Source organism: Parasteatoda tepidariorum, chromosome 5 (assembly GCF_043381705.1).
Source record: "Parasteatoda tepidariorum isolate YZ-2023 chromosome 5, CAS_Ptep_4.0, whole genome shotgun sequence".
In the NCBI taxonomy this organism is placed as follows: domain Eukaryota; kingdom Metazoa; phylum Arthropoda; class Arachnida; order Araneae; family Theridiidae; genus Parasteatoda; species Parasteatoda tepidariorum.
The window spans coordinates 433,127-450,549 of record NC_092208.1 but is presented as its reverse complement, the minus strand read 5'-3'; the positions used below and the strand labels follow the sequence as shown (position 1 = coordinate 450,549).

Below are 17,423 nucleotides of genomic sequence, written 5' to 3'. Positions count from 1 at the left end.
TACATGTTTATTCAGAGAAAGTACGTTTTTGTGTCTGATTTCGTAACTTAATTAATAGTTAGCACTAATTAATTAGCATATTTGAAGTCACCCCCGGAAACCATTAAGATTGACACTTAGATCGTGAAAATCCGATCATTAGAACAAAAGTTATTCAGGGTGATATCTTTTTTTTTTTGCTGACTGTACCACTGGATGGCAACTTCTCTAGTTTTTAATTTTTCTGCTCTGATGTGAAATAAATATATAGTTCTAGTGCGTAAATTTTTATCTATTTATACGTAAATATAAGAGAAGGTTTTATCTTTACCCCACATTGATGACCCGAGCGTGATGACAAAACGTCTACCTTGACAGAAACTCCCACTTTGATGGATGGTCCAATTGACTTGCTACTTGTGACTGCGGCATTATCCACCTTCTCGCGCTGTTGCTACTCAGTCTCGATCACACACGTCAACCTTTATACACTTGACTGCTAATGCAACACAGGAGTGACCTTGACCGTGAACTTAATACAGCTCTCCCGGCTTCTCACAAAGCAGTAATGTAATCAACTAGTGGTGTTCGTTTGTCGAATTCTATCACATACATAATTCTGGTGGGGGAGTACTGTAGTGTTTTTCTACCACTACAAAAATACAATTCCAATTTACTAGTATATAAGACATGCTAACTCGATTCTATGGAGGGGTACCTTTTCATTAGATGAAGGTTGACATAGTCTACTCTTCCCACATTGGTGACCTGGACGTGATAGCTACTTGTGAATGCGACATTGTCCTCCTCCTCATGCTGTTGCTTCTCAGTCTCGATCACACACAACGTACAACGTATTCACTCGACTGCTAATGGCAACACAGGAGCGACCACGACCATGAACTTAATACAGCTCTCACGATCAGCACTGAAAAAAGTACGGTGGTCTTAATACAGCTCTCCCGGCTTCTCACAAGATAGCAATGAATCCACTAGTGGTGTTCGTTTGTCGAATTCTATCACAGACATAATTCTGGTGGGGGAGTACTGTAGTATTTTTCTACCACTACAAAAATATAATACCAATTCACTAGTAGGAAAATATTTACCCCGACCCGCCCCAATTCAGAGCATACGGGAAAATGTTTATTAGTATATATTAAACTAGTATATAAGACATGTTAACTCGATATATAAGACATGTATATAAGACAATATATAAGACATGTTAACTCGATTCTATGGAGGGTTACCTTTTCATAGATAAAGGTTGACATTGTCGTTAACTACTATCCCCACATTGGTGACCCGGACGTGATGTCCGTGTCACCATAATCATGTGTATAATGTAACAAAATTCAGAAAATCAAATAATGTTTATTTTCATTGCAGGACCGCCTGTTAAATCGATCCCCTTAACAGGCTGGAGAAACAGGCTAGCCCAACAAGGATATGTGGCAACAACGACAAAGAACAGATGCCTACCCGAAAGAAAATGGCATTACTTGGACTTTGATGAGGTGGAAGAGGAAGATGAAGATTATGTGTACTGTACCAGTTGTGGTACAAGTGAGGAGAGTGGTGATCAGAGGGAGAGTGTCATATCTCGTACCAAAAGGATGAAGTTGCACAAACTGTCTTATACACAGTCCCTTATAGAAACTGCAATCCAGGTAAAATTATCCAATCGCTTTCTAATCATTTGCATTGTCTTTATGTTTTATTGCAAGTTAGGCTCAACGTGCACAAACGTGAGTGTAGATAGTGTTTACGTTTAGATTAATTTTTGCCAAGACAGTACGTCAGAGTCGCGATGGCTCAGGGGATAGAGCGTTCGCCTTCCAATGAGGCGAACCGGATTCGAATCCCAGTCGATACGAATTCCGCATCCCTTTTAAATTGTCAATAAATGCTCGATTTGGTGAAAAACCCAGAATAAAGTCTCACAATTGCTTGGGTTATTCAGAGAGAGAGAGAGAGACAGCACAGTTTTTATTGCACTTCTTTTGAACTTTCATCTCGACGAACACCATAATTCGGTTCATTTTATTCTTCAGTTTCATCTTATGTATATGTTACTGTGATTGACCGAAATGGGTGATTGTTGACCCAGGAGTTTCCCTGTCTTCTGGATTGGGTTCAACATGACAAGGCTACCGAGTTAAACATTTGTAGTCACGAACCCAAAAGTTGGGTCGACAGTTCAACGACGGATATAAAATAAAACCACATAGTCGAGGGTCTATCCACATAGGGGATAGAGCATTCGCCTTCCAATAAGGCGAACTGGGTTCGAATCCCAGTCGATACGAATCCCGCATCCGACTTGCACCGACTACAGTGCAGACATGAAATATCCTCAGAGGTAGACGGATCACGGGTTAGAGTCCGCTTGCCGTGAGGCTAACCGTGGGAGGTTCTCGTGATCTACCTCTTCGTGTAACGCAAATGCGGAGTAGCTCCATCAAAAAGTCCTCCACGAAGGCAAAAAATGCTCCCAATACTTGATCAAGGAGTTCCCTTGTCTTCTGGATTGTGTTTAAAATTGAAAGGCTACGGGAGTTGAACATAAGTAGTCGTAAACCCATAAAAGTGGGTTGGCTGTTCAACGACGGTTATATATAAAAAATTTAAAAAAAAAATAGTACGTCAAGTATGCACATTCGATGTATTTACTATGACACTTTTTACCCTTTGCACTCAAATAGTATCACTCAGTTGGCGTATACATAGATTTTATTATCTTTAAATTATAATGCATATTTAGTCACCTTTTTTTTTCATGGCTGTTCGCTAGGCACTTATCGGTAACAGCAGTGTTTCCCAAACTTACGACTTTTGTGTACCCTTTCTAATTTTTTCGCAACGCTGTGCACCACTTATACCAAAATGAATGCATTTTTTACTATAAAAAATGCGCACAAAAGTTAAAAATCACAACTGGCTGTTGATGCCACTCTTTATTAACAATTAATTCTGCAAAAAATAGCCTGTAGAAAAATAGGTAATCGTAAATTCATGGCTAGCTTTGTTTTTAAATAAAATGGTTCGAAATTTTCCTTTGTTGGAAGATATTTCGCATAAGAACGCGTACACCGCTAAACTGTTCCCGTACCCCCGGGGGTACGCGTCCCACACTTTGGGAAACACTGGGTTACGGGGACCCCGTGTTGGCGACTGTGTTTCTTAGTGGTCGCCAACACGAACATTATCTTTTATGAACAATGAATTCTGAATTTTAAAATCACGGTGTATTGTCAAAAATATCAGTATAGGACACTATAGCGCGATTTTTTTTTAATTTAAATAATTTATTTTACTTTTACGATGGTTAATATTTTCCCAAACTAAACAAAATGTATCAACCCTCTCAATAATTGTTGTTATAAGAAATATGTGCGACTTCATCTTTTTGATGTACTATGTAATCGATCATGATTGCGACGAGTGTTATCTTCAGTTGCTATTTTATGGCTTATAGTTTAATGAATTTACAAATTGAATGGTAAACAGCACAAGGTATATTGCATATTAACAATAAAGAATGGCGAGTTTACAGGATTAAAAATAATAATAAATTAGAAGTAACGGGTGAGTGACTGTGTAAAGTGAAGCCCAGATAGCGCTAGAGGTTAAAATTCGTCGTAAAATTACCATGTTACTACCGACTGAACAAAAAAAAAAACGCACGATCAGCAATTATTATTCTTGTAGTGTCTTAAATGTACTTGTAGTGTCTTTCAATCTAACTTTCAACGAAGCCAACAACAAATGAATTCAGAAGAATCCGCAAGCTTGCTAGGATGTGATACTCATGAAATAACAAACGGTGCTATTTTACGCAAATATAACCAAATAAGGGTTCACATTCAAATCATGGCTTTATTTATGCTGTGATATTAATTTAGTTACATTTGATTTAGGTTCACGACCTGTTAGACTCTTATGAATGGTAAAGTTGAGCGTGAAATTAAGCACAAATCACACTGTTAAAACTTCCTATAATATGAAGCCTGTTTACACATCGCCTCGTAAGCATAACATAAGCGGAGGGATACACCGGAAGTTTTCCAAATTTCTTTCGGTTTTAGGAAGCTTGTTATTGTTTACATTTCAGTGAACCTTCCATGCCTCGGAAATCTTGTTACGAATTTTAATCACTAGCAGCACTGTTCTTAGCTTTATGCAGAGCCGGATTATACCTTTCGTAGGCCCTAGGCATAGCCGTTTTTGGGCCCTCCCCTCTTGCCCCCACTCCTCCCCTCTTTTCAAAATATATGCTAAAATTTTCTTGCATATTTTTTTGTTGCATTTTTATTAATATGGATTTTAATTTACGAATTTGTTTATTGAACTTTATCTGCAATACCGACATACTGCCGATATTGCAGTTGATATCGATAATACCATTATGATTAGTTCGATCGATAACTATGCAAACACTTCACGTCAACAATACAACAACAAACCAGCAAAGAAAACAGTGAAATTGATAGTGAGATTAATTACAAGAAATATTTATACAGTAGAGAACCAATTATATGGGATGCTCGGGACCATCGCTATCCCGGATGTCTGAATTTCCCAGTTTTCTGGATCGACCAAAAAGTGTCATTAATCGATGTTTTATCGAACCCGAATTACAAGGAAATTACACAAAAATTTGTCAGAATCTGAAATTAAACTAAAAGCGCAAAATTTGGTGAAAATTTACTCATCCGTTTTAGAGAAAAACTTTGTAGATGAATTTTTACTATTTTCAAATTTATATGAACATAAATCTGCACAAGAAATGTTGAAGGCTCACATTAAAGATAAACTTGTGAATACTTTTCCTAACGTTCACATTGCATTAAGAATATATTTGTCGATTCTTGGATCAAATGCAGAAGGAGAAAGATCTTTCTCCAGATTAAAATTGATAAAAAATTATTTGCGTTCAGCAATGATCGTTTGGCATCGCTCGCACTTATGTCTATTAAATACGACATTTTGCGTAGTTTTGGAATTCGACAGCATAATACAAGATTTCGTTGAATCCAAAAATCGCAAAAAAGTAATATATTAGATCATAAGATTCTGCAAAATAATTTATTACCGAAAAATATTATATTTTTATTTGTATCTTCATAATTTTGTGCAAAATACACTTGCTGTTTTTAAAGCTAAATTATTTTAGTCAACAAATTTTTTTCTCCCAAGTTTTTCGTAGGCCCCTGAATTTCGGAAGGCCCTAGGCACGTGCCTAGTGTGCCTATAGGTTAATCCGGCCCTGGCTTTATGCGAATCTCTATTCATTCCCAGATTGATAACTAAGGTTTATTTTCACTCACCAAAAACCTTTCAATGTAAACTCAAAAAGTTTGTGATGTGATACTCACGTGTAAAACTTCTAACCTTTAAACGAGATATCTGACAATCTGCTCTATTCTACGCTCATAACCCTAATCCCATACCTTGGAAAACATCTACATAAAAACCTTAAATCGATGTTGTCTTAGGGTTTTCAAGCGTGAACAAATCCTTTAGAGTCTTAAGATGAAAATAATCTTAAATCTAAGTAATTATAAGGTTTCATATGCTCGGCTAAAATCAACCCCTTTGTCATAAATGGCAATTGGATACTATCGCTATAGTGTGAAGTCAGCTAAAACGTCATGCTGAACCTAAGTGAGCATTTTACTCTGAGTGACAATACTTTTGAAAAAAAAAAACTTTGAAAAATAATTTTGAATCCTTTTAAGACGAAAAGATTTTTTTTAACTCCGAAATTTACAGAAGTAAGATTTTGATAGCGACTTAACCTTTTTCAGATAGCAATGATATTTAATAAAATCTTTTTCCTTATCAGGTGGATACAACCGATCTGGAGGAACACATTGAAAGGGAAAAGAAACGAGAACGAAGAACATTCCTTTCATCCCGTCATCAGTCGTGGTACGGTACAGGATCCTACAACAGATACCTCTCACCGATGCCCTGGAGGGGAAGTTATCCATCCTCTCATCGACCCTTCGGAGAACATACAGAGAATCTCAAATCGGACTCTCCACGCGAGACCACTCCTGATTTGAGAAAATCGGCTCTCAACACGGATTCGCCTCAGGATCTCTTCGCCGAACAAAGATGGCGGCGATCTCTGGAAGATCCGAGTTACGCATCTGAAGACGGATCCCCTAGCGAGACTGGATACGACTCCTCCTTCACGGATGCCGAGAGATCCAGTTGCGAGACAGACGGTTTTTTCACAGATTCCATGGACAGATCTTACAATTTAAGCGAAGACTGCAGAGGATCGTCTCCCAGAAGCACCCCCTTCGATGTTGAGCGGTATTTTCTGGACATAACAGACGAACCGGACACACTTTTCCCCGATCACAATTCGCGATATTTCGTAGAAGGAGGTCCGACCACCGATCTCTTTCCTCACGTCGATAGTGACGCGTCGGCTCGTCGAGAATTCCCAGTGGACGACCTCTGTTTCAAGTTCCGATCGCTCAACGAGCACTCCTCTCAGCGTGACTCTGGTTTCGCCGAAATATGCCATCAGGACGATACTGTGGAGATGGAATCGAGTCGTGAGACTGCAATGACGGGTCCCTGCAACGATATTGACGAAATCCTTGCAGATGCAGATCTAGAATCCGGGGCCTTTCGAACGTTCGAAGATTTCGAGAGAAATCTCCGACGACACGAATCCAATGTCAGAAACAGTGACATTTACGGAGAGCATTGCCACGCTCAAAATGGGACAACGCCAGGACTTCGCTTGGATGTGGAAGCTTATGGCCAATACATAAGCTCTTGTCAGGATATCGATGAAGCTCTGGGGACACCAACGCCTCTTAGTCCCGAATTCGAGAACATTGCGATCCAACCTTCGAACATGAGCCATGATTTCAACGTGTGGTCCAATGATGATGTGGATCATCCTCAACATGATTATTGTAGTAAACCTAACAGATTCGATGGGGTAAGTCAACACAATTCTATTTTAACCCTCTATATGGATGAGTGATCGTGTAAAGCAAGGGGTGGTGGCGCTAGTGGTTAAATTGCTCCCGCAAGACTTCCGGGTTACTGCTTCCGATATATTTTTACGCCTCAGATTGAAAAAACGCGCCATCATATTATTGCATCATATCTTTTGCAGTATTTCACATGTACCGAGTTCTTTCTTTCAGCCTTTAAACTTCAGCATTATCATATTAATATTATAATCATTAGAATATGTTCTAATTAGGCTAACTTGAAAAGATATTTTTGGCGCATTTTATTCAAATGTAGCCAAATAAGGGATAAAATACAAAACATGGCAAACCTTAAGAATTATTCACAATGAGATATTATCTTTCAAAAAATTTTTTTTGGCCTTACGACCTCTGAGAATCAATACATTTCTGAAAGCTCTTATGAATGGTACAATTATGTTTAGATTTGAACCCAAATTACAGTAACAAAACTGCGTAGAATATTAGGCTCGTTCACACATCGCCTCGTAGTCATAACATAAGCGGAGGGATACACCGGAAATTTTCTAAATTTCTTCCGGTTTAAGGACGCTTGTTATTGTTTACATTAGGCCACCCATCCATAAGTGGTTACATATTGCGTCCAATACCACGCAAGTGATGGCTAAAATCATTTTATTACTTTTACTTTTGGCATATTTGAAATAGATTGTAATTTTTTTTTTTATAATCGACTATTGTAATTAATAATTATAATTTAAACTGAGTTCAGGAAGTTAAGCTTGAGATACTTCCGGGGATCGTTAAGTGTTAAAATACCTGCCAACACTCGACGTGCAGGAGACATGAATTACATAAAATAACTCAGTTCATTTTTTTTTTTTTTAACAGGAATGAAGTTTTATAAAAATATCTATCGGATCATGAAGGAATTGGAAAAAAATTACCCGTTTTTTTTTTTTAATGTGTCATATGAGCAATATAGCATACGACACCAGAATAGTTAAAACAATATACTGAAAAATGTGTTAAAAAATTCATTTGTTTTTCCTGATGTAAGCTTGTTATAGGCATGAATTTTTCATCTTTTAATATATATATATANAACATGTTAAAGATAAAAGCAAAAAATGAAATTCGATTTATCACTCTTGTATTTTTTTCATTAAATTTCTATCTATGCTTTAGGGTAAACCATAATAATCTACAATATAATAGTCAATAAAAATAGACATTATCTTTTCGTGAATAAATTTGACAACAAATACAGGGTTATTCATAATTCCCTCCGGGGTTTCGAAGCTTTATAGTAAAAAAACGAAGACGAAAATGGCAAATAAGAACATATGTGATTATTCCGAAAGTATTCAAGTTTTTAATTTAAGCAGTCGTTGCCGTTAGATGTCAGTAACATGTACCACTGAAGCCAGTTGTTGTAAATAAAAATGGCGTTTACAGTCGGAAGGAGTTATGAATAACCCTGTATATATATATATATATATAGTACAAAAAGAAAAGAGAGAAAAACGAAGACAGTAAAGAAAATTATAAGTTTTATTTACTGTGCTTAAACTGCTAGTATATAGATCTCATGAAATGAGTTAAAAAATATAGAGAAAACATGGAAAATAGTAAAGATTGATGAAAAGGGAAGAAAAAAAATTATTAAAAAAAATTCGCGATCGCAACACTCGAATACGCCATCTGGGGAGAGACCGGTTTCATGCTTTCAGCCCTTCTCCCTTCCCTCTCCTCCTCTTTTCAGTTGTATAGGAATGTACTACGATATTTTCCCTTTTCTTAATATTTTTCCTTTTTATTTAATCAAAATATTTTTTAAAATTTCCATGATACTTTTCTTTAGAACTATGTTTAATGCAGTTTTCAGTTTCATATAGTGTTTCAAGTTGAAAGATTTTAATCTATATGAAAATCAAGAGAGAAACTAACGTACTTCCTTCCTCTATGACTTTCCACACGCTAATGGGGAAAGCATGTGAAGTGTTGCCATAGGAAAAGAGTTCTGCTCTACGCCACCTGCAGCCCATTTCGATCGCCAATAATAAATATTAAAAATCGGCAAAACAAAATAATGAAAAGATATAATATCTTCATCAGCTCCCACGATTATATCCGTAAATACGGCTTTTTAATATAAATGTATAGATATTTTTTAAATATATTTTCTTTAAAGAAATATGTATAAAAATATTTTATTTTAATAATTTTTCTTCTTCTCTTTTCAAAAGCCGTATTTGCGGATATATTCGTGGGAGCTGATGAAGAGATTATATCTTTTCATTATTTTGTTTTGCCGATTTTTAATATTTATTTTTTTTTAATAATTTTTCTTAATAATTTTTTAAAAAAATATTTTTAAAAAACTATAAGGAAAATATATTAAAAAAAATTTCTTATATAATTCTCTTAATAATTTTTTAAGTAAAGGTTTCGAAAGCATAGTCTTGTTTCATAAAATAAAAGTTTCTAAAGAATTAGGCATTCTGAGACAATTTTTTTAAAAATTCTATTTGCTGCATAAATTTTTTAGATGTATTTTATTTTCCTCCCATCATATTGTTGATTTCAAATAAATAAATAAAATCGTATCTATTTTGCGTTTCTGACAATGCTTCCTAAAAAACTGAAAAAATGAGAGTTAATTTAAATAAAAGACTAACATAGTCCGGGTAAAAGGGCTGAATTTGCTTCCTGTTTTGAACAAGAATGCTTCAATTGTATTGAAAAAAACGAAGATTTAAATAGTGATTACTCATAAAATGTAAGTAGTGTGTAACACAGCAATTGACCCAATGAATAAAGTTCACAAAGTGACAGAATAATGCAGTTCCTTGAGAAAATTTTCATGATTTTTTAAACTTAAATGTGTGTAACAGCTGCTTTGTGGACGCTGGAGAGAAGTATACAACGAGGGATGATGACTGAAGAAAAGTTAAATTGCGTTTTACTTACAATACGTCCCAGCAGATGTCGCCACCACAATATACCTAAAAAGTTTTGAAAACAAATAACCCAAAACCAAGTAATTACGATATGATTAAACATGTTAGCTTTATTATTAATTAATTAATTATTTTATTTTATTTTTTATTTTTGTTTATTAAAGGTTATTTAATAATACCTTTATTATTAATTAACTTTTATTTTTTGCACCGCGTTCGTACAATATGCTTTAATTGTTATCCATGATGTTGAAAATTTTTTCATTCTAACATTCTAAAAAAAATACTAAATCTTTAGTTCTCGAAAATGTTATTTTGGTGGGAATAATTTATTTTGTTATTTGAGGTCGACTCCATGTCATGTCATTAATTACTTAATCTTTTGAAATAACATTTTTTTAAAAATTAAATCTTGGGTTAAAAAAGAAACACTTGTTTTTTAGGTCCTGAACTGTTTTTAAAAATATAGTAGAATAAAAAAAGTTTTTCAGATTAAACGAAGATTGATCTTTTTGAAAAGCGGAATGAGTCGCCATTTAATTTTTATTAAAATTTAATTTTATATTTTTAACATAATCATCTAAAAGGGGGAGGGTTCGAGGGTGTGAGGTATACGTCTTCCTTAAACTGTTCTATCGTAAAGTGCTTAACTTTCAGATCCTCAGGGATGTGTCCCAGACCGTCGCCAATAGCCCATTGTGCACTTTTACAGACATGAAAGCTGAATATATTTCCCCTATCTTTGCCTATTCGCGCCAACTTCTATCGCCAAAGCGACACATTTTAGTCTATTCATTTTCAATTATTTAATGTATCATTCTTGAATATGACTAAATAAAGGCAATTGAACGGTAGATTTATTGAATTTCTTAAGAAATTAAAAAATTTGTTGTTCTTTAATGTTTTGCACACATTTGTATAATAAAAGCAAATGATTTCATTCCATAACTGAAAATAACGTAATTAAATTTTTTAATGCTTCTAATCTAACACATCAAATACTAAACATATACTCATTTCAATAATTACATTCTGATAAAAATACAAAAACTCAAACAAAATCTAGTTTTTAAAATTCTGTATATAATTAATAATTTGAAAATAGTTATTCTTTATGAAATAATGCTTTTCTTTTCTGATATGACGTCACATCTGATTTTTTTGAATTTAGGTAGTTTTATAATAATTTTAGCTATTGGTCATTTTTATTTTTTTTTTTATTTTCTGCAGATTGTTCCGGATTTTTCCACTTTCTGTGGAAGAAATAAACTCCTTCCGGACAAAATGTCAACCCTGTTCTTAGTCAACAATAAAATGTGGAAAAAAAAAATTTTTTTTCCATCCAAACTTAAATCACCTATCAGACTAACTATTACTTCTAATTAGAACGCTTTTGACCGATGTTCTCTTATTCATGCAATGCTTTTTAACTAAAACAAAGTTAAATCTCATCTGCATGTGAAAAGTTTTTCTTCCTAGAAGTCTGAAGTCAGAATAATAATAAAATAAAAAAAATCGTGATATATTAAAATGAGTATGCACGATCGCAGGAATCGTGGTAATAAATCGTTTTCTCTGTGCGATTACCTTTTTCCGATTGTTTTGGTCCAACACATTAGAACAGTACTGAATCTTATTCATTGTACTCAGAAATTCAACCGACTTCCCTGATCAACATTTACGACTAGTTCAATTTTTCTCTCAAATAATTGCTTTGATTTGTCAAAAACGCGGAACAGTTCAGTTCAGACGAATATATGCTAATGTTTATTTTAGATTGAACTTATATATAATCTATAATAATAAAATGAAAAGTTCGTCTGCGTGTGGATGTCAGTCTCTCTCTTATAAAATAACCGTTTGTTCTACTATCCTGAAATTTAGACAGACGCTACAAGATTATCCTGAAACTCTTATGTCATTTGCTAGAAGTATCTTCGGTAGAGCAGCATGAAAAATGGAATTTTATTATTGACTTAGAACTCGCCATAGATAAAAATAAAGACTGCAGACGATTTTCTTTCTTTCCAATATTTTAAGGATTACATCAGTGATATTTGCTAGCTTATAGCTCTCAATTAAAAAAAAAGAAGAAGAAAAAAAACCCGAATTTTCTGGAGGTTCTTTAATATTTAATTATTTTTTATTCGCTATGACAGATAAATGCAATGATCAGTATTTGATCAACTTGAACATTGGAGGATAGAGTCACCAAATTAGTATTTTCGAAATTATTTGAAACCACGTGTTTTATATATATATATATATATATATATACACTACCGGTCAAAAGTTTGCGAAAATTTTGAAATCTTCAAAGAAAAGGTCTTAATTCAAATGTTTGTAGAACTGCGAAAAATCATTCAAATTGCATGAAAATTTGGTATGTTCTAAAGTGAACCCTCTACATTTAGTTACATATGATCAAATTGCAATACTTTGTTTTTTGTGAACTGAATCCAGCTTTTCATCATGGGTTGTTTTTATGGTGAAAAAATTTTCTAAGTTTGAACACTTGCCAAACTTGCAAAAAACATTTCTTGTACATTTTGTTAATGGAAAATAGTTATTTAAACCATTCTATGTAAGCCCTCAAAATTTCAGTTTGATTCGATTCTTTTTGACGAAGTTATAGAATTTTGAAAAACATGTGTACTTTTCTCGATTTTTGAGCATTCCACATATCCTGTCTTTTGGTCTATACATCTTCTACCAAAGAACTTTTTCATTTTAATGTTTTCTATATTTTCAAGTAATTAATATTTATTATAAAACAAATATTCTTATTCATTATTGTAATTATTGTTATTACAAAGAACTTATTATGAATATAATTAAAACAATATCTCATAGATGTCACATTTCATCTAAAATTTGTTTGTTCATGCAACGATTAGTTATAACTTGCAGTTATGGGACATTTTACAACAGGAATGGAACTCTATATCACTTGAAGAGATTAATGGTTTGTTAGAACGAATGCCACGCATATGTAAGGCTATAATAATAGCAAAAGGTGGATGATTTGAGGAATCTAAGATTTAAATGTTAATTTATTTAATTACAAAATACGAATAAGAATATGTTAAATATTTGATCTGTTGTAAATAAAATAATTTAGTAAAAACGCAAATTTTTTATACTATTGTTATTATTTTTTTAGAATTATTTATGTAATTATTTTTATAACTTTTTATTTTTATTTAATGTAAAGTAAAAATATTACAACAAAACTAATACATATAAGCAATAAATATAAACAAAAAGTATAAACACTAATAATTACAATAATGAATAAGAATATTTGTTTTATAATAAATATTAATTATTTGAAAATACAGAAAACATTAAAATTAATTAAAAAGTCTTTTGGTAGAAGATGTATAGACCAAAAGACTGCATATGTGGAAGCTCAAAAATTGAGAAAAGTACACATGTTTTTCAAAATTCCATAACCTCGTCAAAAAAAATCAAATCGATCTGAAATTTTGAGGGCTTACATAGAATGGTTCAAATAACTATTTTTCATGAGCAGAAAGTACAGAAAATGTTTTTTGCAAGTTTGGCAAGTGTTCAAACTTAACAAATTTTTTTACCATAAAGACAACCCTTGATGAAAAGCTGGATTCAGTTCGCAAAAAACAAAGCATTTCAATTTGATCTTATGTAACTAACTGTAGAGGGTTCACTTTAGAACATATCAAATTTTCATCCAATTTGAATGATTTTTCGCAGTTCTATGAACATTTGAATTTAGACCTTTTCTTTGCAGATTTCAAAATTTTCGCAAACTTTTGACCGGTAGTGTATATATATATATATATAACCATTGCTGAGTGGAAGGATTAAANTATATATATATATATAGTTATGCTCTTAAAATGTGAGTCCAGAAAACTAGAGCCCCTGAATTAGACTGATAGTATAGGAGCCTTACAGGAAACGAATCAATTTAAAATCAACAGTAATGGGATACTTGCAAGTGACGTAGTGTGGGTATCTCGATGGTGAAACGTGGCATTTGCTTACGTTAGCAACTGTTCTTTCCCTTCTATTTATAGTAAGCCGCGATAGTGTACATTGAAATAAAAAATAGGCGGTGTACTAAAAGGAAAAATGAACGGTGAAACGTAGAAAAAAAAACCCCTAACTATTATAATCACCATAATGCTTCATTTTAGTAATAAGTTCTAAACAACCAAACAGTTAGTTAACCCTAACAGTTGTGAATCACTGCAACGAACAAACGGCAGCCGCAGAAACATACGTTATTCTTAAAACGTTCATTCGTATGCCGTCAGAGTTTTTGTCAAACAACCACAAGAAATAAATATTAAAAAAGACGCGTTATATTTGATTAAAGAAATTAATTTTAATAAATTCTTTTCGCCTTTAAATCTCAAAAAGTTCGACACCAAAAGCGTTCCATCCAATTAAATTTCGGTTAATAACTCTGTCAGTGTTCGATATTGAGCAATTGCAATCTATTGGTCGAAATGCAGAACTTTCTTTCGAGTCAATATTTAAGTTATCGGCTTTGCTTTGCAAAAGAGTCTTCTTCACATATTTGCCTCTTAAGTTTAGAATGAAAATGCATTTTTGTCCTCCCCCCCCCCTCGAGTGTTATTCCAACATTTACTTTTACTCAAATGGCTGCATGTGTGGGATGATGTTCTCAATCTGAAGGGAAAAAAAATAGTCTCGAATGTTCACATAATAATAATATTGCCTTTGCTTTTAACGCACACCTTAAGAAGAATGCACTTCACACTAGATTTTTGTTGTTATTTTTTTTTTTTTTTAAACAATCGGTGAGATTGAGAAATAAATACACTTCCACATTGAAAGTACTCTCTAAGAGAACACGTGACTCAAGATGAAATGAGTAAGACAATTTGTATTTTTTGTGAAAAGTCTCTATAGGTTAAAAAATTGTAAGCTCCGCCGTTTTGGGTGGTGCTTAGGACATGCCACGTTGTTTCCAAGCCGACTAGTGGTTACTGTACTGGACTACGGTTGCAGTGATTGCGGATTCGAATCCCACCGTAGGCCTGGATTTAACTTTCTGTGTCCTTTATTCTTCTGTGTGATTGTAAGCCGCCCAATAAGCGGGCTTTTGGTTGTATGACGTGGTTTAGATACAATTGCTCATTGGGTAACGATAAGTGAATAGCATTTCTAAGGCAATGGGAAGTGGACCCAAGCAGGCCCATAGCCAGGCGGGGGGGACCGTCGGGACAACCCCCCCCCCCACGAAATTCTGGGATTCAAACTTTTTAGTCTTTCTTTGAGCCTCTCAGTAAAAAGAAAAACAAAAACTGTCGAATCAAACCTTTTATTAACTAACTTTATTAAGCATATTTCGGGATATTCTGGTTTGTCCTAAAAAAGTAATCGAAAAATGTTCTTCAAATCCCCGTCACATGTCTTTGTAAACTTTGTTTACAAATTGATTATAATTATTATGTAATATTAATTGAAAAGTAACTATTATGTAATATTTTTTAATTACTAGTTTAACTTTTGCAAACAACAGAATAAACAATATTTGTTACAGCGTTTTTCCCCTACTTTGCATGTCTGAAACTGTCCTTGCTTCCTACCATATCCCCCCCCGAAAANCCCCCCCCCCCCCGACGAAAAAATATCCCGGCTACGGCCTTGCCGGAAAGAGTGATCAATCCACAAGGACGTTAGAGATATAACATTCTTCTCAAATCAAAAAACTCAAAATTTACGAAATTTTAATTAAAAACGTCAAAATTGTTATTACTCTTAACTAAGTTATTTTCGATTTTCTTTTTTTAAAAGCCCTTAAAGTTGCTTTTATCATGGGTCGTTTTTAAAAAGTGCTAGATTTCCCCTTTTTTCAAAATGAGATTTTTCCTTTACCATGTTGATTTTCGTTCCGAATTATGCAAAAAGACAACAGTTCGCATTGTTCCATTCAACGTTTTCACATCTAATTCAACCCCAATCTTTTCCCTAGCGTATGAAAACGCCATTCGTTTTACATGATTCAAAATTTCATGATTTTTGACAATAGTCAAAAACAATGCTGAAAGTTTTTTTTTTTTTAAAGTGCTTAAAAATATTTTTTGAGTGCTTGAAAAGTACTTAAAAGGTGCTTATTTTTTGTTGTATAATTTAATTTGGCTACGCACCCTGATAAATAAAATAAAAACAAGGTTTTATCTAAAATGGCGGTTCTCGGAAGGTTGCGTGAAAGGGAGCGTGATTAGTAACCTAGTAACAGACGACGATTAGGGTGGATTGTGTTAATAGCATCTTTTAATACATGCTCTCAACGAAATAAACCGGTCAGACTTTCTCTATAGAACCTTGACCTTCGAGAGAGAGAGTGTTTTGGACACACCTTTTTTACGGCCGGACATTCCCCCGGATAATGCACACTGACCGGATTTTGACTTCTTCCTCTCCTCGTGACTATCTTTACATCGTGTCTTTCTTTTTCTTCTTTTTTATCAGTGAAAGTGAGGGGAATGTTCCATGTTTTTTTTTTTCGTTTTGCGAATTCTGTCGAACATGTAAGGCGTGTATTCACCAAGATTTTAATCCGTTTTCATATTTTCGAGGGAGAGGATTTTGATTAAAATTTTTGTTCATTTATTTTTCATCTTTTTTTCCCCCTTGTTTCAAAAAAGTATTGATAACTAAGAACCATCCATTATTACCAGTTAAGAAAATAAAATTAAATAGATTATATATGTTACCAGCAAAGTATGAAACGCCGTCATTGTATAGAATGCCGGATGTTTTTAGGCAAAGTATGAAATGTGAGAAGTATTACATACTTTCCCTTGGCATTGTATAAGATACCTAGGCATTCTATAGAATGACAAATGCTATTTAGGCAAAGTATGAAGAAAACATACTGATGAGGCTATTATGTAAATAATGTTCATTTCTCAAAAATAAAATTGTTATTCCGAAAAAATAATGAGAGAGCCATTAAAAAAAATGAACGAGTATTCAGCTAGAGTTTTTATAAAATCTGCACTTAGAAATAAGTTAAAAATACAAAGAAAACAGGAAAAAAATCTATTTTATGGGTTATAAATATGTATATCAGGGACTAATATAGGGATGTGCCTTTATATCTATGATATATATATATGTTACCGGCAAAGTATGAAACGCCGGCATTGTATAGAATGCCGGATGTTTTTAGGCAAAATATGAAAATGTGAAAAGTATTATGTACTTTCCCAAGACATTGTATAAAATACCTAAGCATTCTATTGAATGACAAAAGCTACTTAGGCAAAGTACGAAAAAAACATACAGATGAGATTATTATGTAAATGATGTGCATTTCTCAAAAGTAAAATTGTTGTTCCGAAAAAATAATGAGAGAGCCATTAGAAAAAATGAACGAGTATTCAGCTAGAGTTTTTATAAAATCTGCCCTTATGACTTAGAAATAAGTTAAAAATACAAGAAAACAGGAAAAAAAATCTATTTTATGGGTTATATATATATATATATA

At 33.5% G+C, this 17,423-nt stretch overlaps 1 protein-coding gene across 1 annotated transcript in view; it reads left to right on the top strand.

Annotated features, from left to right (window-relative positions):
- LOC107455141 (FH1/FH2 domain-containing protein 3-like) overlaps window positions 1-17,423 on the top strand; it is a gene marked incomplete at its 3' end in the record, with an annotated part of 229,904 nt that overhangs the window by 57,119 nt on the left and 155,362 nt on the right. The window contains 2 exon segments of the mRNA XM_071180913.1: window positions 1,372-1,652; window positions 5,831-6,952. Coding sequence (XP_071037014.1) covers window positions 1,372-1,652; window positions 5,831-6,952 — 1,403 coding nt within the window.